The following is a 23,906-nucleotide window of genomic DNA, read 5'->3' as shown; positions in this document are numbered from 1 at the left end:
GACTTGCGCAGAGGAGAGCGAGGTCTCTCCCCTGGGGCTAACTGCTCTTGTTTCCAGGTCTCCACAGGTTCTGGGCTCACAGAGGCTCTGCATGTGAGCAAGTACTGTTGCCCATGGCTGGGTAAGTTTCACTGTGCACCCCCACTATCCTCCCCCTCCCCCCGCTCTTGGCTGCTTGGTGCGCGAGCGTCCCTGGCACGTGAACCAGGCAGGTGGCTCCGGCAGGGGGCATTTTCTGAGCCCACTTTCTTGTGCTTCTGCCTGCCCCCTTCCCTTGGTCCGCCCTCTGCCGCATTCCCAACCCCTGTAAGGGCACCGGGGTGTGTGTGTGTGGCAGCTGGCCCGATGAAGGGAGGTGGGTCAGAGACTGTCCCTTTAAGAGAGCACCCAGCTGCTCTTCCAGCTGCTGCCCCTGCTGGTGCACTTGATCTCTGTCTCTCTTTTGCAGGTGGGACTCCAACACAGAGACTTCCACATGTATTGCTCCACCGCGTGGCTGGACAGGGGAGGGAGGGTGCTGCCCCTCAGCCTGCCCGGGCTGATGGTGTATTTGACCACACAGGGCTGTTGTGTACTGGGCACTAAGGAGAGGGTCACTGAAGTGGATGCATGCCCAGCGGCTTGCACTCTGAGTTCTGCGGCCCCCAGGGGAGGTGTTCCTTACACATAGAAGGGGGCGGCAGCAGGGTAACACCTGGGGGGGGGGCTCCAGGGGTTTTTTTTCACACTTAGTGTGGCTGCTCCCAGACACACATTCCAGCCGCTGTCTGGGACAGTGAACTCCTGCACTTGGCACTTCTTGCTTGTCCACGCATGCCTCTGTCTGCCTGCCTGTCATTGGCAGAGTCTCTGACAGCGGGAGGGAGTGAGGGGATTGATGGCTTCTCAGGCACAGGCTTTCCGCCCCCTCACCCGGTCACATGCAACGGGCTGGCCAATCCTGTGGTCCTGCACGAGCCTGCACCTCCCCCACCCCCACCTCGGCAGCAGGCCAATGGCGTGCACCTGGGCAGAATCACCACGGTGACGGATTCTCTCTCGCTCGTCGGGCTGCTCTTCCCCCTCAAAACATGGCATAACGTCTCCCCTTTGGAAGTCAATGAGCAGCGCCGTAGATCCACCTATGCCCGAGCGGCCGGCCACCCCGTATGTCTGGATTGGGCTGTGAAGCTATCAAAGATATCACCTTGGTTAAATCCAGTGATGTTGGCTACAACGGAACACAGACTTCTTACGGAAGTGGCAAGTGCAAAGCTACTTCATCAGGGTCATTATCACTCAGTGAAATCCTCAAATTAATGTAAAACAGCCTTCTACAAAAAACAAATTTAATTTTTCTATTTATATTCCGCCCTATCCCGCAAGCTGGCTCAGGGTGGCTTACAATAAAACTCCACACTCTGACCTGTTAACATGATCATCTATTGGAGGCATCTGATACAAAGGCAGAATGAAAGACTCATTAGAGTTCACCATAGATCACATGACTCACATCATTATTAATATGGCCTAGTTCATACATGCAGAGACCTGAGGTGGCCTGTATTGTTTCAGGAAGGAGGTAGAGGATAGCAGATTCCTCTTTGTTAAAATTATTTGAAACTAGAAAGACAGCACAGCAAGTAAAAGAGGCTATGTCCCTGCTATACTAGTTTTCTATTCCTTTGGTTTTTGTGTGAAAGAATATTCAAAACTAGAATCTACAGTATACGGAATTGCAATAATTCATTCTACCATCTCATCTTCTTGCATGAGTGAATAAGGCCATAGAGTCAGGGTCAGAGCAGCGCCATGGACAGTCCTGCACAAATGCACAATTTCTAAAGCTAAGATACATCTCTAAGGCCACTTTCTGTATACAGTTGGAATCCTGCATTTTAAAAGCAGCCAGTGTTGTGTACTCCTGTCTCCATCTGTGCCTGACAACAGTTTCAGGGTACAAGAGCATACAACCCTACACAATTTTCTAGGATAGGTCATCTCATACCACGATATAAGCCTCTGACACCAGCAACTGAAGGCCCTCAGGATCAAATCTGATTCACTGGGAAGTATGAAATTCAATCCTCAGTTATAAATCCAAAGGAAAGAAGATGGCATGGTGGGTGTGGGAATGGATTTTCTGGCTCTACAGACTTAACAGACTTATTTCTCCTCCTCAGAACTGGGCCACAAGCAACACTAAGTCAATGAGCAGGATAATAAAACCGTTGTGTCGTCAAATGACATCACCTATCTTACCAGAATTCAAACTAAATCATGACAAATTCCAGAAATCCCAGTATGTGATATATGCATTAACAGAAGCCAGTATAAAACAGGTACAGTTCACTAGAAATAAGGAAACTGTAAAAAGTTTAACATCTATGCAGACAATAAAACCAGAATTGGCTCCCTGTATTCATGCTGGTTCTGGCAATCAGCAAAACAAACATTATTAGGCTCAATATTACCAACAAAAATATTTCCACATTACAAAAAAAAGTCTGAAATTCAATGGATGCTGCGGAAAGATGTGAATGTGAATGCCAACAATCCAAAATTGAATTTTTGGTAGTTTACAAAATGAAAGAGATGTTGATGAACACTGACAGACATCTCAATGTGACTGCCAGCATTCACTGGTGTATGTCTCAACAGTGAAGGAATATGTATTTTAAGACCTTCACACACACAAAAAATTGTTGGGGTTTTCCAGAGTGGAAGTTTAGAATTAACTTTCTTCACAGTTTGCTTAAAGTAGAGTCTACAGAACGGACAGTTATCCTGCTTAAAACCAAGCTTACCTGAGAAACAAAGACAGACCAAGTATTTTAGTAACTGTTACAAAAGCCATGCTGCCCAATGTTTTCAGACATCTCACAAAAGGGCACTTTCCTTCTTTCTCCATTAATTCGTTTCTATTTAGACAGTCAAAGAACTTGCAAGAGAAGCAGTTTCCTAATGAAAGTGGATAACTAACCTAATGGTCATTAACTGTTTTAAGCAATATGCAGGCACCATCTACTATGGCAAATGTACCTAAACTGTGCTTTCAAAAAATAAAATAGCTTTCAGATGACAGCAGAGATCACAAAATCTGCTGACATTTTATTGATCTAGATCAGAGAGCCAGTTTGGAAATAAATCATTCTTCCCAAATTTGGGATAAACCCTTTTCTCCCACAGTGAAAGTTTTCAGACAGGAAGCGGGTAAAGCAGAAAAAGAAAAACCTTCACACATAGTGCATTAGAAAAGGATGAAAGTGGCAACGCTTAGTGCAACTGTGTTTTATTGCCAACCACCTTCTTCTTTCAAGCATTTTACAACCAGGTTTCCTGGGACATCCGTAACATTTTAAAAATGGCTAGTAAACCCTATTTCTGGGATAGAAAAGACAGAAATAAAAGTAGCCTTTGAAAGTAAAGTAGAGGAGAGTCATTTGTCAAAGCCACAACAAACTTTATGGCGTGTGTGTACACATGGTAAAAGCGACACATAAAGCCATTTCAGATGTGTGCAGCAGCTCTATACAAGTGAATGGCCATAATACTTAGAGTGTGAAAGAGCCTTTCTTAAACAGGCAATTTTCTAGCACATAAGAGTCAGCGATGCATTACAGCAAGTTAGACTGAAAAATCATCTCTGGAAGCAGCACTGGACGTCAAGATTCAGAGTTGGTTATCTGTCTATATTTAGCATGCTCACTTACTATACTCTCACACACAGTAACACCATGCTTTTTCAGTGGAAATTCAGTCTCATAGTAACAGGAGAAATGAAAAGGGCACCCAGCTACATTCAAAGCCCCCATAAAACATGTACGCGGTAAAAATGACTTGTAAGAGAGCTCCGTACAGAATGGCATAGTTTCCAAGGTTACAAAGTCAAATTCCTTATATGCAAAGAGAACAACCAGGCACATCCAAGAGCTGCCTGTATCAAAGCATGGAAGTCTTAGCATACAATCTGAGCGGATTTCCACTGAGGTCTTGTATTAAGGATATTAACTGTTACCCTCCTATTAAGATCAGGCTTAGAATTTATAAACACAAAGTTTTAAGAATAAAGTTGCCTTAAAAAAAAAAAGGTTATCTGATGAAATTAGCGGGGGGAGGGGGAGAGACAGTCTCACTCACCGAAATCTGTTTGCAAATCCTTTTTCAGTCCACAAAGCATGTCTGCTATTATCTATCAAAGCATTCAGCTAAATTGCGAGAGGCGCTCCTTTCTCTGCTTCGCCTTGGCTGGCACGGGAATCACATTACAGCAGTCTCATTCCCAGGCCGTCTCCCATCAGAGAGCAAAGGGGCTTACCCTGCCCGAAGGATACGCTCCGCCACTTAAAGGGAACAAAGTCCTATTGAGTCCCCTGGAGTGACACCTAACAAATGCTGTACTCGAGTCACAAAGCAGAACAAGGAAGACTCAAATCAGGATCTCAGTATGGTACCATTTTTTTTTTAAAAAGGAATTCGGAATAAAACAGCTTTAAAAAGAACAAATCCAGCGACAAATCTATCACCCTGCTTTGCCACGAGGCGCAGAAAAACCGAACAAGAGTTCGGAAGGCGGCAGGCATTAAAAACCAGCGGCTAGCCGGAGGGGCAGCGACGGAGCGGCACCCCGCTTCCCCAGCCAGCACAGCCCACGCCTCGCGGAGACTTCACTTCCAGCGATCTTCCAACTTCGACCACGTTGCAAGAGAGCAGCAGCCATCATCCCACATGCGAGGTGAGCTCGTCTTTCCGGCGGAGCCTTTTGTTGCTCTCGCTCAGAAATTCAGGACAATCCCCGGAGGGCTCAGATTTCTGGGCTGCGCGCCTAAACCCAGGGCCCCTTTCCCTAGCTCAGCCCAGCCGCGCACTTTGGACAACGGCGCAAAACCTCCCAAGTTGCAGCAACATTTCCGAGCGCGAGAGGAGGGATACCGCAAGCGCTGCAGTGCTGCTGCTTTGACACTCTTGACTCTCCCCCACCCCCCTCCGGCAACCGACTGCGCGGCCTCCAGCACCTTTCAAGGCAATGTCAAGCCGCTGCCTGAGCATTATGCTCCCTCCCTCAACGCAGGCACAGGAGCATAACGCTGCAGTTCCACAGCCGGTCCAGCACATTTGCCCATGACTCGATTGAACTCTCCTCGGGAGGGCGAACTGGCCACAGCTACACAAGTTGATTGACACTGCCCAGTTTCTGCTCTCTCAAAGTCACAGCGTTTGAACCACTAAAGACAACGGAGTTCTGAATACCCTACACAATTGGGGGGGGGGGGGAGATAAGGGAGGCTTGTATGGCTACCAAACAATAGGTGTTCCAAACAATTGTAGTATTAAACCAACAGTTCTCATTGGGGGAGGGGGAGTCCTTTAATCGTGATTTAATCACACCCACTGCCATCTAAAAACAGTAGGGGCTGTTGCTGAAAGATGCATTCCAGCTCTTATTTGCGCCATACCTTAAGCAGAAGAGATATTTTCAACAATGCCAGGCCAGCAATGGTGCCTGAGCTTAAGATTTAAATTTTACCACCCTGTCAATTTCATTAGCACATTCCTGCAAGCCCCTCCTTCAGAAAGAGACCTCAGTCCTTAGACTGCTAACACTGCATGCTTCATTCGACAGCAGGTGCAGTTTTCCATCTTGCTAGTTGTCCTGACCCTGACCAAAGGGGGGGGGGGAGAGGTAAGAAGTTCTCTTCACTTCCCACACATGAGAAATACAGATTGTCAGTCCATGTTTCCAATGCACAGGCATTACCTCCCCAGTGTATGAAAAGAAGCCAGCTGGCACTCATTGGCTTGACCCCACCCCCGGCATCTGCACACCTCTTCTTGCAACCTCTGACTGCAGAAGGTTGCATCAACAGTTCCTTCACAGTCATGGAACTGATCGGAAGGGAAGCACATCTTGTGCTTGCTCAGCATGCACCTGTCACTTTCAGGTTAAGTGCAACTAGCAGCAATGAGGCACCAAAGGCCAGGGAACGCTAAACAAAGGCACCAGTTCAAGGTAAGGAATGCAGTGGGCCTTTAATGATGACCTCATTTTCCCAGACTTTGGATGCTGAACATGATCTGGCCATAGCTTAGTGCTTAAGTGTCATGCATGTCCACAAGTTAAGCACTAATTTTAGTCCTATCCATTAAAACCAACTGAATTCAGAATGCTTCACATTGGTTATTTGGCCCATAGCAGCTGAACATTGTCTTTTCAGAGGCACCCATCTAGCATTCCCTTAAAATTTGCTCTGGGGAAATGCATCCAGAAAGATGACCAAGAGCTGGACAAAGCTACATTATTTATTATGTTTAAGATCAGTGGATCTGGCCCTTCATCATCATCCTCAAGCACTTTCCATTCCTATGTACTGTCTCATCCTGGAATTTTAAGCCTGAGTTTTCAAACAGACTGTTCATAATTTTAGGAAGTACACAATGATGTGCCCTTACATGTGCAGTAATTAGTTCTGTGCAGTGTGTTTTAAAGGGTGCAGGGACACCTTGGAAGAGGATCATAAAAGAGCTTGGTAAAAGATTCTGATAAGAAAGTTAGCAAGGTGCTCAAGGTCAATGCTGCATAGTACAATGGTGCAAATTCCACATTAGCCTCCCCCTTTAAGGAAAGGCTGACTGTAAAGAGGATGGGAGAGAAAGCAGCAACTAACACTGAGAGTGTGAGAATTTTGTCCTGATTAAAGATGGGAAATTTATTTAATGAAGCAGAAGTGAGGCTGTGGGAGAACCTAGTACTGAACAGGACCCACTATAATAAGGAATTGTAAGAAGTTATATGAATTCTCCACTCTTTCATGCACTAGTTAGTATCAGGGAAGCTAGACAGCTCTATGTTTATTACTTGTAGCATGCACTGTTCTCTGTGAAGGTTATTAAGAATGGTGAACAGTATTTGCAGAGGCTACCTATGTAGTTCAGGCTACACCACCAAAGACTTCATTAGGCTATTTTTTGGCGGTATTTGGACACTGCAAAATATCACCCAAAGATACTAGCATACAGAGGGCTCACTACACAACAATGTCTGCCCCACGAAGCAAGGCCTCCATGTAAAGATCCTCAACCTGTGTGCCAACCCCAAGACCAAAAGCATAAAACTTCAGACAGTGAAAGTGACTCATGGTACTGTGATACAGAAGCAGTAACATCTGTACCTCGAAACCAACTCACATGCTTTGGGTTCAGCTGCCTTGAATAGAAAGGTAAAGTGAACAAATCAAAACCCAAAGCACATACAAGATAACTTTACTCTGTAATTTGTTATTAAGGGAGAAAAACACCATGGTCGTCTTTTGATAGACTTAATTAGTAACAGAGCTGGAAATTGCAATTAGAATCCCTTCATATCGCACATAATTCTCCAAGAAGAATAATTGTGAGAGCTTTGGAAATTCTTCAGAAAATGGATATTTTTGGAAACTACTAATTTGGGGTGGATGCATTGTACTGTTGCAAATTACAATACAGTTGATTGTATTAACAGTGGATTCCTTTACAAAGAATCTTGCCCCTTTCCCAAGAAGCCTAACAAATGCATGAAGGAATCCGAATGCTCTACCTCTATGAAAACAGATCAGATTCTCCCCCCCTTCTCCTTTAAAGTTGATTGAAGATGTAGGTATCAAAGACATACCATTTATCAAACTAATTCAGCAGTACAGTCCCCTGAAGCAAAGAACTTCTCTTAAAACACTTGTGAGAGATCAGAACACATGGCAATTGTTCTTTGCCTGCAATATACTCTTTGTGGACTGGTAGGTCAACATCTGTCCTGTCACAAAGAAACTAATTATCAGTAGAATGGTGAAAACTTACCCAAAAGTACTCAGGAAAGCAATACAGAACATTCCCAATGGCCAGCTGTGTTCGTCTGCAGCAGTAAAATATAGAGGATCCACTGGCACCTCAATGATTAACACAGTTTATTGTAACAGAAGCTTTCCTGATTCAAAGCTCATTTTCTCCAATGCATGGAATGTTCATGCACCTGAGGAGCTCTGTCAGTGAGCTCTGACTTATGAAAACCTTGTGCAGCAATAAACTGTGCTAGTTACTTATTCTCTATGGGGATGAGCCTATCCCAGAAACTTTACATCTCTCTGACCCACCTACCAGAGCCAGTTTGGTGTAGTGGTTAAGTGTGCGGACTCTTATCTGGGAGAACCGGGTTTGATTCCCCACGCCTCCACTTACAGCTGCTGGAATAGCCTTGGGTCAGCCTTAGTTCTCGTAGGAGTTGTCCTCTCAGCTGTGAGAGCCCTCTCAGCCCCACCCACCTCACAGGGTGTCTGTTGTGGGGGGAGAAGACATAGGAGATTGAAAGCCACTCTGAGTCTCTGATTCAGGGAGAAGGGCGGGGTATAAATCTGCAATTCTTCTTCTCTACCTGCATTCATATTGTGCAGATGATGCATCTGCACACTGACCCATTGTGCAGGAAGGGAGAGTGTACAGGAGCAAACTGGCACGGCTGTCAAGTCTTCGTGGTGAGAATGCACATAGGAAGTGCCTACATGGGCACTTTCTGCACATGTTTGCATCACACAGATGACTTGGTGATGGCATGGAGGCCTGGCGCAGGGCTAATGCACTCATGCTCACTCTCCATCCCCCACACATTGGATCAACATATGGATGGGTCATCTGCACAGAGCTCAGACATAAACAGAGACAGGTTATTTTCCTCCCATCAATGCTGTGGAGAAACGCCATCTTGGTTAATGTTGGTGCTTAGTTGGAGGGGAACATGAAACTACTAGGCAGGCTGTGTGGCCTAGCCTTCCCTTCACTTCCCCCGCCCTCCCTTCCGGAATTAAACCATCAACTCTAGGGGGAAAGCCTCCTAGAGGGGCAGGAAGTTCTTTAGCCTTCCTCTCATTCCCTTCTCCCTTCTGGAGTTAAACCAGCAACTCTAGGGGGAAAGCCTCCTAGAGGGGCAGGAAGTTCTTTTGGGTTTTTTTTATTTGAATTAGGCGGGAAAAGGCCAGTTCGCAGCTGGCCCTCAAAGAGAGAGGTTGTGAGTCTGTGGGCTCCTGACTGTGGGAGAGGCCTACTCAAGAGGAGGAGGACCCCAGGCAGTCAGACGGAGTAAGTAATTCACAAGGTAGACCAAGTTTACACCAGGGATGAGAGGATGCGTTTAAATCCACCTTTTATTTGCCCTTCTTGTTGCTGATCAGGTGCTGTGCTAAACTTTTACATGTAACTGTTTTTGTTTTTATTTTTCTTTCTCTTCTTATTAAACATTTTTACTGTTTTGAATGCTGGCAGTCAAACTCTGTACCACATAGATCCCAACTGCTTAGACCACGCTGCTTTATGAAGAGGGCCCCGGGGAAGGGGGAAGGCATGCAGTTGGATAAGGTGCCAATCCTCCAGGGGTTCCCCGAAGAAGTGCTGTGGTCTCTGTGATACCCAAGTACAGGGTGGCAGAGGACCTTGAGGCCTGGCCTCATAGCTGGAGAGGGGGATTGGGAGTCCTGTTCCTCTCAATCTGAACCCCTAGACTGAGCAGGTGGTGGCAGCGAGCCCAAGTGGCCGGAGGAGAAATAGCTCCCTCCAGGAGTTGGCGACTCAATAGGGAGTTGACGGGACCGGGTCTGAAGGCAGAATCGGGCCGGTTCCATCACAAATGCCAAATGGGATAGCAGGCAAAATAATTCTGGCAGTTCACATTTTGTCATTTTGAAGGTTTGCCTTTGATAATTTCCCCCCACATTTTGTTTTATGATAAGGTATAATATCCAAGATACAAGTTTTCAAAAAAGAAACTGCGCTCTAGTTGGCAGTTTAGGGATACAGAACACTTTGCTTGTAAAGTTAGTACAAATTCTTGGCATCTTTTTAGTAATGATGATTGTAGGGAACAAGCTGGGAAGACCCTTCTATCCAGGATTCTGAAGAGTTACAGGCTGCATATTACAGGCCTTGTTACCCAAGTACAATGACACTATTTTCTATTGTGCTAGAAGCATTTGGCCATTACCTTTGTTCAACTACAAATATCAAGGCAGAACTCTGCAGCAAAGATAAATGCATGGGAAAAAAGCAGCAGGCTTAGAAGGCTGTAGCTTTGCCTAGAAAGACACTGTATATGTCTGTATCAGCCAAGGATATATCAGAACACCAGAACCTCTTTTCCCCAGTAAAGTACTCCTGAGGTTTTAAAACCAGAGTTTAATTGTGCCTTTGTCCCTAATGCCATGCAAACAATTGCCTTTTTTTCATATATTCCACTCCCTTTAGTCTTTTGGGACTTTGATAAGGTAACAAGCAGAAGTGATCAATTAACAGTTCAATTTGCTCTGAACAGTTTCACTTTGTGCCTTTGCCGCCACAGTGGTTTCACCAAAGGAGAAATTTCAAAGGTGAGTGAGTATAGCCAGGATTTTCCCATCGTGGATTATGGAAAGGTTTGTAGTTTTGAGACATTTGGGGGGTTTTATTTTGCTTCACACAACAATGGAATCGTGAGTCATGTGTTAGCTGGATCATATCCATCTTCTATTTAAGATGGTTGTTTAAAATTGCAAGAGTTTAAGCTCCATGGAAACTCCAGTTCCATGAGACCATTATGGATATCATGTCCCATGGATATCATAGCTCCTAACAATATTAGACTTGAACATTTCACATTTGCACGTACAGTATTTCTAGAGTCCAACTGCAAGATCCAGCACTGCTGCAGAACTCATTCCAGCTACCTGGGGGGGCATTCACTTATCCTCCCCAATATTGTCTTAAGATGCTGCAGTTATTGGAGCAAAATCAAAAAGGCTTGCACATGCTCACAACCACTTCAAACTCCAGCTGAAATTCATAGATTACAAAAAGCACAAGAAGATCATTTAAGAAAAGATATTTATTTCAAGATTGGGGTCTCCAATCACAGCACCATGGCATTTTACTGGGTATCCTTCCATGAATATGGGATTCCACTAGTCATTCTTAAAAGCTAATTCATCTTCAATAATTGGCACGGCAAGATAAATGGACCTTTCCAACAAGCAATTATAACCCTTAATTCAGAGACAGATGCCGCCAGAGCACAAAAGAGGGAAGCGTATTCTTGGGAATTCTTGTTTTTAGCCATACCCCTTCCATTAGCATTCTGCTTCTTTAGAATTGGAATTCAATGAAAGTTACTACACATGTTGGACTATGCAACATTTTAGTAAGCAGCCACATCCATCTCTGGCCACAAGCAGCAGCAGCATTGGCAATACCCGCAGCTAGGAGGCTTTGTTTAGAAAGATCAAAGGGTTATGGGTAAAGGGGGGGATGAGGTTTAAAAGTGACCCTCCATCTGACACCATCCTCTATGTAGCTTCTCCGATCACTCATTTCTCATGTATAGCAGCTCCACCAAACTGGAATGCATGTCAAGTTAACAAGTGGATTTTCAGCAGTTCCCAAAAGCCAGTGAAAGATCAAAAGTCTTAGAAGACCTACAAGACCTCAGATATTGTCAGATGGAGCCTTTTACTGAGGAATTCAGACATGCCAGCACCACCAGAAAATGTCAAAATATCTTTTAAAGTGATTTTTTCCACTTGCTTAAATTATTTAAATATTGTGAAATGAAGATGAACAGGAAGACTAAGTTTTAAGATACCAAATGGCATGGAGTGGTAGCAGTGGAGGTAATACATGCAGTGGGGATTTCCATGAACAGAAGACTGACAATATCTGACACTATCACCAATAGGATGTGAAGCTTGCTTTGGGAGTTGAATAAGCTGAGATCTACATTCCCTGTCCCCCTTCCAATCTATTGCATCTGTTTTGCTTCCTATCTACTCTTCCTCCCATACCGAAGTGTCTACACTCAGAATAACCTCATGCTGTACTGGTACCATAAAATCAAGCGACTGGCTAAATAGTATGGAGCAATGTAGCTATTTAGGATTTTTTTCTGCTCTGGAATACCTGGATTTTCAAAGCAGATAAAAAGATTTAAAACAGTTACGTTGGTCAATTCACAACCTGGCTCACATTTGCGATGAACAGTTTCCTTCCTTTATTCACTTATTTTTGGTTTCTTTATCCCAGCATGCTTAGAATTTCCATAATGCCAGAGGTGCAGCCTCCTGCCTGACACAAACCATACCTTTTTGGAATCAAGTTAGCTACTGGATTTCTAAGGTGGTGTTTTGTTTTTTGCATTTAAAAAAACACCCTCCAACCCTTTAAAAAATCCAGTGATGAGCAATTAAAACTATGAATAAATATAAGAGAAGTGAACAGAAGTGCCCATTTGCTGCTCTAATGGTTAACTGTGCTATAGACAGTACACAGAGTTGAACTTGGTTTGAGAGACCCAAGCTCAGATCTCCATTCAGACACAAAAACTCATGGTGGCTGGTCCAGCTTCTCAGGTTTGTTGTCCTCACTATCAGATGTGTGTGGCCTGTACATACAGGGCCTTCTCAGTAGGTGTCAGGTGATGACTTTGCATTTTACCTAGTCCTTCAGGTGCCTGGATATTCCTTCTCTAGACTTGATGATTTCCAGTTTGAGCTACTGACTATTAATGATATTCTTGGCTGCTGATCTTATTAACATGATGGATTTTACAACATATTTGTGGCTCATGTACCACCTTTCCAATAATTAAAAAAATGATCATTATACTTTTAAAACTGCTATTTCAGACCACTTTTATTGTTCGTACACACAGTCTTGGAAAGTAAGTGCCCTTTCTATGAGCAGCAGGGACTTGCAGAAGGAAGAAGACAGCTTTTGCCAGTTCTCCCCTTACTACAGCCCCCACCCCTTTCACCTCATGATGTATCCTGTGGTCCACTGAACAACAGGAACAAATTTTAGGGTGGGGGGAATGACAGAGACTGAAATGGGAGAAATAGGGCTGTCAACTCTGGGTTGGGAAATACCTGGAGATTTGGGGGATGGAGCCTGAGGAGGGTGGGGTTTGGAGAGGGGAGGGACTTCAGTTGGGTATAACACCATAGAGTCCACCCTCCAAAGGAGCCAATTTCTCCACTGATCCCTCTCACCTGGAGATCTCCAGCCACCACCCGGAGGTTGGTAATCCTCAGAAGAAAGGTGGCAGGAAAGTCACCACAATTTTCACTTTGGAAACTGCCTCACGAGCAGTGCACACAGAGGCAGCCTAAAAGTCTGTTAAATAAAAGACTTTAAAATGAAGAAATAGTTCATGTGCCTCACAAGAGATAAATAATTTTTTCATCAACCCCACGTTGACAGCCATTGTTGGAAGAGATTATTAGTGTGTTTGCTGAAATGTAACTATCAGAGTACAGCAATTCCACAGAGTGTTATATGAAAGTCTGTTTCAAGAATTCTTTGGCACTGCCATCTTCGCTGGGACCACAATGCCAAACCAAAAAGGAAAAACGAAGCGAGGAGGTCATCGCTCTTAATAGGTGTCGAACAGTTTCCTTTGAATGAGTAACAGTGTAACAATGCATTAACGAGAAATGAAACACCATGTTAACACTAATTTGCATACCATTAAACCATGATGCTTTGCTTCCCCGTTCTCCTTTGAAAGTGTCCTGACCTGCATACGAATCAAGATAAAATTTAATTGCCGGGGTATTCAGCAGAAGCCGTGCCTTTCTGCTTAATAAGACTTTGGGTTTTTTATGCTAACACATCACACACCTTTCCTCCAAGGTGCTATAGACGAACTACTTCACATGCAAACGTCTCTTCCCAGGGCTTCATTTTAATAAGCATTGCAACAGGATACAATTTAAAAGCCAATTTTCCCCTTTTGCAAAAGAGGAAATATAAATTAAACTATGCATTATGATAAAAGCCAGCAATAACCTGGTCATAATAAAGCAGCAATATTCAAGGGACACAGAGAGTTTCTGTGACATATCTGTGTAGCTTGGATGCTTTTGTTGGCTTCCAGGGGAGGACTGCATTTACTCAAGAGAACAGAACTTGGTTAGTTTTTGAGTAGGAACACTCCATGGGGAGAGAAGAGGCTAATAGAAAAGATTCATCTTTTTCAGGCTTTTCTTTGCTTGTGTTGATTGGCACCCCTGTGTCACCATTAATCAACATTATGAAGCCGGCTGTAATGGGGGATCTTTTATCGCATTTATAGCAGCCAACATATTAGGGAAACAAGAACACAAGTTGGTAACTTTATCTCAGAGGAGCCACTACATCATCAGGATGGCAGGCACATAGAGGCAATGCCCCTCCCTAAATATTTAGCTTTCGTGAAAAAAATAAAATATCTAGACCTTTTCATTGGGAGGTACAAAGGAACAGGTGGAAGCAGTTTTTATCCCAACTGTCTGGAATGGGAGAAGTTTGTAGTCATTTGCACCTGAGCCATTTAACCCTTTCCTGACCAAATTCATTATTCTCTGCTTCATCTAATCACCTTTCTCTCCCTGGGTCCTTTGTCTCTTCCTTGTTTTGGCCCTCTTTAATGTCCGTCATGACAAGTGGGCTGAACACTAGGTAGAAAAATGGGAGTGAGACTATGTGGAGGTTGGCTGCCCTTGTTTGCAGTATGAGCAAGCAACAGACAAGTTTAAATGCCAGAACGTCTCACTGCAGAAAAAGTCGTCATTTACTACAGAAAGGCAAAGTGTTGAGTGAGAGTAGTTAAACGTAGACACCACTTCAAAGTCTTTGAGGGTCTGTGTCAACTAGGGTTTCCATTCTCCAGGTAGAGATGCAGCCATGAAACATCACCAATGCAATGACGTTATACGGAAGTGACATCATCATGTTGTGGATGTCACACGGTGATGGTCTGTTGCCCTCAAACCAGAGCATCACCATATGAGGCCTCCACTGTGATGGTGTCACTTCCATGTGATGTCATTGCATTGGCAACATTACTGTTTGAAGGCAGAACCCTGCCCCACCCCCTGCCAGAGTATGGTGAGTATCTGACAACCCTAGGGCCAACCCTGCAAGTGTGCAGATTGGACATCACACCCCGTATCTACCCAATTCTACCTAGCTGGTATTGGCAGCTAATTTCTAGGTTGGGGGGAGTGATAGGTATAATGTAAGAATATTTCATATTTGTATACTAGTGACATGGCAAAAGAAGCATTTGCAGCAGCAGTCCTCCAGTTTTAACAGATGAGAGTAAGAATGCCTATTAGTGTATTGTCTTAGTTTGGCCATAGGCAGACCATACTTTTGTAGGATTAAAATAAAGAACTCCAAGAGATTTGCTTGCAGTTGGTATTAGTAGAAGCAGTGAGATTTAGCTTTCATGTTTTTAGGGTGAGAAAAAGCAGTTGCAAAATGGCAACAGAACTGAACATGCTTAGTAAAGGCTAGCAAGCAAGTGGAAGCAAGTCGGCTGTAAAATGAAAGCAATATATTCAACCAAGAAAACGCAAAATACACAAATATGGAAGTTTTACATCAATATCTTTCCAGGCAAAATACATTAATTGAAAACAACTAATCTTCTGGTGGGTTGGTGAAGGGTTTACTAGCCCATTGCTCTCTCCTTGCTTGGGTATTTATGCTGTGTTCTGGGAATGGAGAATAGTCTTATATAAGCTTCTGCAGACTAATTTCTGCAGACTTTCCAATAAGGTGCAGCAACATAACTAGATCTCTTTCTTTCTAAGACCTAACATTGTTATTGTAAACTGAAGTTTCAGCTCTCCTTTCAAATAAGATCAAAGCAAGATCAAAGTTCTAAAATATAATGAATCACTTCCTACTAAGCTTGCCCCACACTTCAAATGAAGTTTCTTTACCTGCTCCAGCAATATAAACCTGTACCCCTGAAAGTTCTCTTAATGTCATGCTCTTTTCCCAATAAAAAAGGGGCTGACAGAGATGCTGTCCCTACAAATATGGGCTGCAGTGACATTACTGCTTGTTGAAATAACAGGGGACATTAATTGGGAAGCAGCTTTAATTCTCCCAATAAAAGCGTGTAAAAGAAACTTGGGGAGAAGACAGGATGGTTTGAAAGTGCAACCAGAAGAAAGGGAGAGAGTTAACCAGCCTCTCTTTCCTCCTTCATGGCTGCTTTTCAGATTTGAAAAGATCACAGGGCAGGCATGTGCAACTGAATATAATTTTTATTCCAACTCCTGCCCCTTGGCATCTTTGCAGCATGGTAGTTAAGTAAAAACTTTACTGACATCAAATCTTTACTCTTCCTAGTCTCCTTCCCCCTGCCATTTGCTACACATTTGAAAAGAAGCAAAACCATTCTCATTTTCCTCATTTACAGTCTGTCCTTCCTCATAAAAGGAGCCCGTGGCGCAGAGTGTTAAAGCTGCAGTACTGCAGTCCTAAGCTCTGCTCACGACCTGAGTTCGATCCCAGCGGAAACTGGTTTCAGGTAGCTGGCTCAGGTTGACTCAGCCTTCCATCCTTCCGAGGTCGGGAAAATGAGTACCCAGCTTGTTGGGGAGAAAGTGTAAATGACTGGGGAAGGCAATGGCAAACCACCCCGTAAAAATTCTGCCGTGAAAACGTTGTGAAAGCAATGTCACCCCAGAGTCGGAAACGACTGGTGCTTGCACAGGGGACCTTTCCTTTCCTCATAAACACATGAGGGAGATTACAAAAACAAGAAGAAATTAAATGAAGACATTTGATGGTAGTTGGCAGGGAATTAGAAAAAAAACAGCACAGAGAAATGCAAGTATTCACAAACCAGTTTTGTCTACATGTACAAAAGCAATTGCAGCAAAATTGGACTTGACCTAGTTTCTAAAACATTGCAACAGGTTAAGGTAACAATATCCGTCAAGCAGCCTCAAGATCACAGTGTCACAATACGCAGCTCACAGGTTTTTACTGGAAAGCTTGAACCACATCCAAGACATAAAACTAGTGAAAGAATCCTGTCATTTCCATTAAGAAAAAGATTCTATCATGCAGTGTCTAGTAGTGAAAGAGGAGACATTTTTGTTTGCATGAAAGTGTCTTTCACCTACTCACAAAGTCCTTGGAGTAAAAGGCAAAGAAGAAAGGCTACATTAGGGTGACCATAATGTCTGAAGGCCAGCCAGGGACACTGGGGGGGGGGGGTGCGCGCGCGCGAACGTCACTTCCGGTGACGTCACTTCCGGTGATGTCATGCCACCACCGGAAACAGGAAGTGGCATCACTTCCTGTGACATCATTTCCCCCGCGTCACCTGCCGGAAACAGGAAGTGACTTCACAGCACTTCCTGTGACGTCCCCAAAAATCCCCCAAATATCACCGCCGGAAACAATTTTGTTCTCAAATCCTGTATATACTTCATCAGTATATGGGATAAGGCACTTTCTCAACTGTGCTGCATAATGCAGCCTATTTATTTTGTCCTGTTGGCTCTGTTGGCTCTATCTGCGCCACCTTCATCACTTTCGGGGTGTGGATCCCCCAGTGGGGTGGTCTCCCGACTCCCTCCGCTGACTGTTTCTGATAGCCCTGCGCCCCCTCTTTCATTTGATATGTGTCCCGTGCGGGTGCCACCCTCCCGCCGGGAGATGCCGCAAAATGAGCCCCCTTGAGGCTTATGGCGGCAGGGCTCGGGGGAAGCGAGCTAGACTGCTGTTCTTTTGAGGGGTTATAGAGTGTTTCGAGCCCGTCCCTGTGGCATCGGTCCCATCGTTGTGGGACCCAGGGGGCCGGCGCAGCGGCACGCCGAAGCAGCCTGTCACTAATAACACCGGTCAAGATGCAGGACAGGAACCTGGAAGTGACCGACAGGCTGCTTCAGCGTGCTGCTGCGCCGGCCCCCTGGGCCCCACAATGATGGGACCGATGCCACAGGGACGGGCTCGAAACACTCTATAACCCCTCAAAAGAACAGCAGTCTAGCTCGCTTCCCCCGAGCCCTGCCGCCATAAGCCTCAAGGGGGCTCATTTTGCGGCATCTCCCGGCGGGAGGGTGGCACCCGCACGGGACACATATCAAATGAAAGAGGGGGCGCAGGGCTATCAGAAACAGCCGGCGGAGGGAGTCGGGAGACCACTCCACTGGGGGATCCACACCCCGAAAGTGATGAAGGTGGCGCAGATAGAGCCAACAGAGCCAACAGGACAAAATAAATAGGCTGCATTATGCAGCACAGTTGAGAAAGTGCCTTATCCCATATACTGATGAAGTAAATACAGGATCTGAGAACAAAATTGCACTAGAAGACACAAACACAAAGCTCCCTTACACTGAATCAGTGCTTGGGTCCACCAAAGTCAGTATTGTCACATAAGAGAAGCCCTGTTGGATCAGGCCAGTGGCCCCTCCAGTCCAACACTCTGCGTCACATAATAACATAAGAGAAGCCCTGTTGGATCAGGCCAGTGGCCCATCCAGTCCAACACTCTGCATCACATAACAACATAAGAGAAGCCCTGTTGGATCAGGCCAGTGGCCCATCCAGTCCAACACTCTGCGTCACATAAGAACATAAGAGAAGCCCTGTTGGATCAGGCCAGTGGCCCATCCAGTCCAACACTCTGCATCACATAACAACATAAGAGAAGCCCTGTTGGATCAGGCCAGTGGCCCATCCAGTCCAACACTCTGCGTCACATAATAACATAAGAGAAGCCCTGTTGGATCAGGCCAGTGGCCCATCCAGTCCAACACTCTGCATCACATAACAACATAAGAGAAGCCCTGTTGGATCAGGCCAGTGGCCCATCCAGTCCAACACTCTGTGTCACATAAGAACATAAGGAGGGAGGGAGGGAAAGAAGGAAGGAAGGGAGAAAGGGAGGGAGGGAAGAAGGGAAGAAAGGAAGAAGGGAGGGAGGGAAGGAAGGAAGGAAGGGAGGGGAGGGAGGAAGGAAGGGAGGGAAGGAAGGAAGGAAGGAAGGAAGGAAGGAGGGAGGGAGGGAGGGAAGGAAGGAAGGAAGGAAGGAAGGAAGGAAGGAAGGAAGGAAGGAAGGAAGGAAGGAAGGAAGGAAGGAAGGAAGGAAGGAAGGAAGGAAGGAAGGGGGAGGGAGGGAAGGAAGGAAGGAAGGAAGGGGGGAGGGAAGGAAGGAAGGAAGAAAGGAAGGAAGGGAGGAGGGAGGGAAGGAAGGCAAGGGAGGAAGGAAGAAAGGAAGGGAGGGAGGAGGGAGGGAAGGAAGGAAGGGAAGGGAGTGAGGGAAGGAAGGAAGAAAGGAAGGAAGGGAGGAGGGAGGGAGGGAGGGAAGGGAAGGGAGTGAGGGAAGGAAGGAAGGAAGGAAGGAAGGAAGGAAGGAAGGAAGGAAGGAAGGAAGGGAGGAGGGAGGGAAGAAAGGAAGGCCGCCCCCCGCCCCCCCCCGCTTTTGGCCCCCTTACCTTATTCCAGGGCGGCGGAGTCCAGCGGCGGCGGCGGCGGGGAGTCCTCCGGCGGCGGCCTCGCGGCGAGGGAGGGAGGGAGCTGCCGGCGCTGGCCTCCAGGGACCAGCGCCGGCTGCTCCGCGGCTTCCCCGCGGCCTCCGCTGGTCCCTGGAGGCCCTCCAGAGACTCTGGAGGGCCTCCAGGGACCAGCGGAGGCCGCGGGGAAGCCTTCGCTGGCCGGCGCTGGTCCCCGAAGGCCTTCCAGAGGCTCTGGAAGGCCTTCCGGGACCAGCGCCGGGTGCCCCGCGGCTTCCCCGCGGCCTCCGCTGGTCCCTGGAGGCCCTCCAGAGACTCTGGAGGGCCTACAGGGACCAGCGGAGGCCGCGGGGAAGCCTTCGCTGGCCGGCGCTGGTCCCCGAAGGCCTTCCAGAGCCTCTGGAAGGCCTTCCGGGACCAGCGCTGGGTGCCCCGCGGCTTCCCCGCGGCCTCCGCTGGTCCCTGGAGGCCCTCCAGAGACTCTGGAGGGCCTACAGGGACCAGCGGAGGCCGCGGGGAAGCCTTCGCTGGCCGGCGCTGGTCCCCGAAGGCCTTCCAGAGCCTCTGGAAGGCCTTCCGGGACCAGCGCCGGGTGCCCCGCGGCTTCCCCGCGGCCTCCGCTGGTCCCTGGAGGCCCTCCAGAGACTCTGGAGGGCCTCCAGGGACCAGCGGAGGCCGCGGGGAAGCCTTCGCTGGCCGGCGCTGGTCCCGGAAGGCCTTCCAGAGCCTCTGGAAGGCCTTCCGGGACCAGCGCCGGGTGCCCCGCGGCTTCCCCGCGGCCTCCGCTGGTCCCTGGAGGCCCTCCAGAGACTCTGGAGGGCCTACAGGGACCAGCGGAGGCCGCGGGGAAGCCTTCGCTGGCCGGCGCTGGTCCCGGAAGGCCTTCCAGAGCCTCTGGAAGGCCTTCCGGGACCAGCGCCGGGTGCCCCGCGGCTTCCCCGCGGCCTCCGCTGGTCCCTGGAGGCCCTCCAGAGACTCTGGAGGGCCTACAGGGACCAGCGGAGGCCGCGGGGAAGCCTTCGCTGGCCGGCGCTGGTCCCGGAAGGCCTTCCAGAGCCTCTGGAAGGCCTTCCGGGACCAGCGCCGGGTGCCCCGCGGCTTCCCCGCGGCCTCCGCTGGTCCCTGGAGGCCCTCCAGAGACTCTGGAGGGCCTCCAGGGACCAGCGGAGGCCGCGGGGAAGCCTTCACTGGCCGGCGCTGGTCCCCGAAGGCCTTCCAGAGGCTCTGGAAGGCCTTCCGGGACCAGCGCCGGGTGCCCCGCGGCCTCTCCGGAGAGGCCTCCACCACTGCCGCCGGGCCCCGCGCGCGGGCGGGGAAGGCGGGAAGTGAGGGAGGGAGCAGGGGCCCTGCGCAGGCGCAGGGACGCTCCCTCCCTCACTCCCCGCCTTCCCCGCCCGCGCCCGCGGCCCACCGGCTCCGGGGCTGCCTAAACCGGGACCTTTAATGGTCCCGGTATAGGCAGCCCGGGATCCGGGATTGGGTGGCCAGATCCGGGAATGTCCCGGGAGACCGGGACGGTCTGGCCACCCTAGGCTACATTCAACATAAAGACTTGCTAGGATGAAATGTACCCAATAGCTTTCAAGTCCTGTTTTGAAATATGACTCAATACACAAAAAGAACTGGCTAGGGTCTTAATTTTTTCCCTGGAATTAAAACCTCACACCACCACACAATTATAGCACAATTATAGTTACAATTATAGTATTTTCAAGATACTGCTGAATGCTTGTAACCTCCTAAACTGCCTCAGCAAGCAATATGTGCCCAAGCCTCCACTTATTTACCTTCATAATAATCCAAATGACCTGTGAGGAGTATTGTGGGGCTACACATTTCAAAGGAACAGACACTTCTGGTGCATATAAAACAGGATACAGATGTTATACTTTCAGAGTCTGTTCATTTTTCTGGCCCTTCACATCTCTAGCCTTGATAGCTAACACAGGATTATTTGTTGGAAGAATGGGCCGTGCAAGATCCCTTAATGCTAGCACAGAGTTCTGAGTCTCAAGGGAGGGCAGCAGAGAGTTAGTAAAGGGCTAAACAGGGTCCTCCCTCGTCTTTCCTTTGTCCACTCATGCCACTCTCATTTTGTTACCCAGAATGCTACTCTCAGGGGTTCCTTCCAGTCACTTCCCTTCTCACTCTTCCTCTGGCCACCATGAAGGCTGGGCATGGGGTTGCCAACCTCCAGGTGGTAGCTGGAGATCTCCTGGGATTACAACTGATCTCCAGATTAGTTTTCCTGGGGAAAAAATGGCTGCACTGGAAGGTGGACTCTATGGCATCATACCCCATTGAAGTCCCTCTCCTCCCAAACCCTGCCTTCCTTAGGGCTTCACCCCTAAAATCTCTAGGTATTTCCCAACCTGGAACTGACAACCCTACATGCCTTCTGCAATCTCTCTCCATCCTAGCTCAGATAGAAGCCTTTCCTCTGCCTTTCCTATGGTGCTCTCTTACAATAAAGAACATCTATTTCTTTTCTAAGTTAACAAGCCTCAGTGTGAAATTATTCCTCAAGCAGCCAGAATACAGAATTCCGCTGTGCAGAGACTCAGCTCAGCTTTCAGTGTTATGTGTTGCTAATAGACAGAGGGCAGCATCAGCAAGACACAGTTAAGAACTTTGATGCCCTACTTCAATGGACATCACAGTAGGTAAAGAACAAACAATATTCTGCCATGCGAATCTGATGATTCCCAAGTATCTTATATCAGGGAGGATATCCCAAGGTATAAGCCTTCCTATGAAGATTAGTAGGTTCACAGGATAAAGTGCATGTGTAAAGTGACTAGTGATATGCCATATTTTCTTTGGTAAGTAGTGCTACTCTCAGAAGATAACTGTCTATATCTTCTATCTCTCATTCCAATAGACGTAGGTGCCCCACTTCCCATGCACTTCCAGAACAACAATTATTACTATGGTGCATTAACAAGCCAGCTAGAGAACAGAGAGGTGACAAGTACTGGAACAAACAACATCAAGTGTAGAAAAGAAGTCAGCTCCTACAGAAGCAAGCAAAGGAACAAAGCCAGTCAGAGATATGCACACTTCCCTCTTGCTATTGCTAAACTGCTTCTGTGGTTGCCCAAAAATGCAATTTCAGGCTGACTTGCCTCTTCGTGTACACTCTTCTTCTTTCTCTGTCATACTGTAGGGGTGCCATTTCCCCTGGGCCACTCTCCTACCTCTGAGTTCCAAGCCCTAACAGAGGCACTTGAGGTAAGCAAGAACATTTATTGAACAAGAGCAGAACTGAATTGAACACAAACAGGCAACTCCTTATATACATTATATATACCTGAGGGGCCGTCTCTTCCCACACATTCCCCAGCGAGCACTAAGATCAGGAACCCAAAACCTCCTGGTTGTCCCTGGGCCAAAGGAAGCCCGCTTGAAAGTTACAAGAGACCGGGCCTTCTCCGTAATGGCTCCATCTTGGTGGAACCAGCTGCCGGAAGAGGTAAGGGCCCTGCGGGATCTTACTCAATTCCGCAGGGCCTGTAAGACATCCCTCTTCCGGCTGGCCCACAACTAATCAGCACTGAGTACTGAATATCGAAGACTGAACATCAAATACTGAACTTGTAACCGATGAGTGTAGCTGTAGGACCGCCGTCTGAGTTTAATGTGTATGTATATAACAATTGTTTAGATTTTTAACTGTAAATTATGAAATGTTAATTTTAATGTTTAATTTTAGATTCCATGTTAGTTTTATATGTTGTAAGCCGCCCTGAGCCACCTAGTGGGAAGGGCGGGATATAAATCTTAGATAAATAATAATAAAAAAAAATTGGCCTGAGTTAAACACACCCCCTTATGCGGGCAGCAATCCACCCTATTGGTCTCTCCAGGATCCTTTATTTGCATTTCCTGAGAGAAATGCTTTGCATCCCAATTGGCTGGTTCTAAAGAACAGTTAGTTGGAATGTAGGCATCAGGGTCCTGGAGGGCAATGAACTATGCTTCAAGGTCAACTAATAGACATAACAAACCAGCAATCAAAACAAACCAATACACAATAGGGTGGGAAACAATGTCATATTTTGACCTCTTCTGGGTAGTCAACTGGAATTGGTGTTGTTTCCCCAGTACCTACGCCCAAAATACTCCTGCTGGTTGTCAAAGCTCAGCAACTTCCACCTAGTGATAGACATGGTCATTTATTAGCATATTTTAGCTTGCACTGCCAACCCAAAAGCAAATCAAGAAATCATACTTTACATTCAGAGTCACATCAGAATATCGGAGACATATTGATTAGGCATGTAGCATCTCTGTATTAGAGCTTATTTGTCATGTGCAGTTCCAGCTGGATTATTGAAACTAGCAGACACAAACAAGACACAAAATGTTAAGACAGCAGCCAGCACTCCTGAGGGGCCATTGTTCTTGCTGCAGGAACTGCTAGATAGCATTTTTAATTCCTGGCAACAGGAAGGCAAGCAAAAGGCGAGAAGAGGACAAAGGAATGTGCCATCTGGAATCTGCAAGCAAAGTTACATCTCAAACTTGCAAGCCAAAGGACTTCTAAATGTATGCATATTTTAAAAGAGCTGCATATGCTGTATCAAACTGTAGAATGCAATTCTGAAAAATGCAAGCAAGACATTTTCACATCAGCTC

General features: G+C 46.9%; 1 protein-coding gene across 8 annotated transcripts in view; it reads right to left on the bottom strand.

Moving 5' to 3' along the window:
* GRIP2 (glutamate receptor interacting protein 2) overlaps positions 1 to 23,906 on the bottom strand; it is a 637,553-nt gene that overhangs the window by 182,923 nt on the left and 430,724 nt on the right. The window contains exon 1 of one of the 8 annotated variants that reach the window (XM_060239634.1): positions 4,120 to 4,278. The exons of the other annotated variants lie outside the window; for them this stretch is intronic. Coding sequence (XP_060095617.1) covers positions 4,120 to 4,159 — 40 coding nt within the window. The 5' untranslated portion in view covers positions 4,160 to 4,278. Of the gene's footprint in view, positions 1 to 4,119; positions 4,279 to 23,906 lie in introns of those variants that run through there. 8 annotated transcript variants of the gene reach the window in all.

This window comes from Heteronotia binoei, chromosome 5, assembly GCF_032191835.1.
Source record: "Heteronotia binoei isolate CCM8104 ecotype False Entrance Well chromosome 5, APGP_CSIRO_Hbin_v1, whole genome shotgun sequence".
NCBI classification, from domain to species: domain Eukaryota; kingdom Metazoa; phylum Chordata; class Lepidosauria; order Squamata; family Gekkonidae; genus Heteronotia; species Heteronotia binoei.
This window is presented reverse-complemented; position numbering and strand designations above follow the sequence as displayed.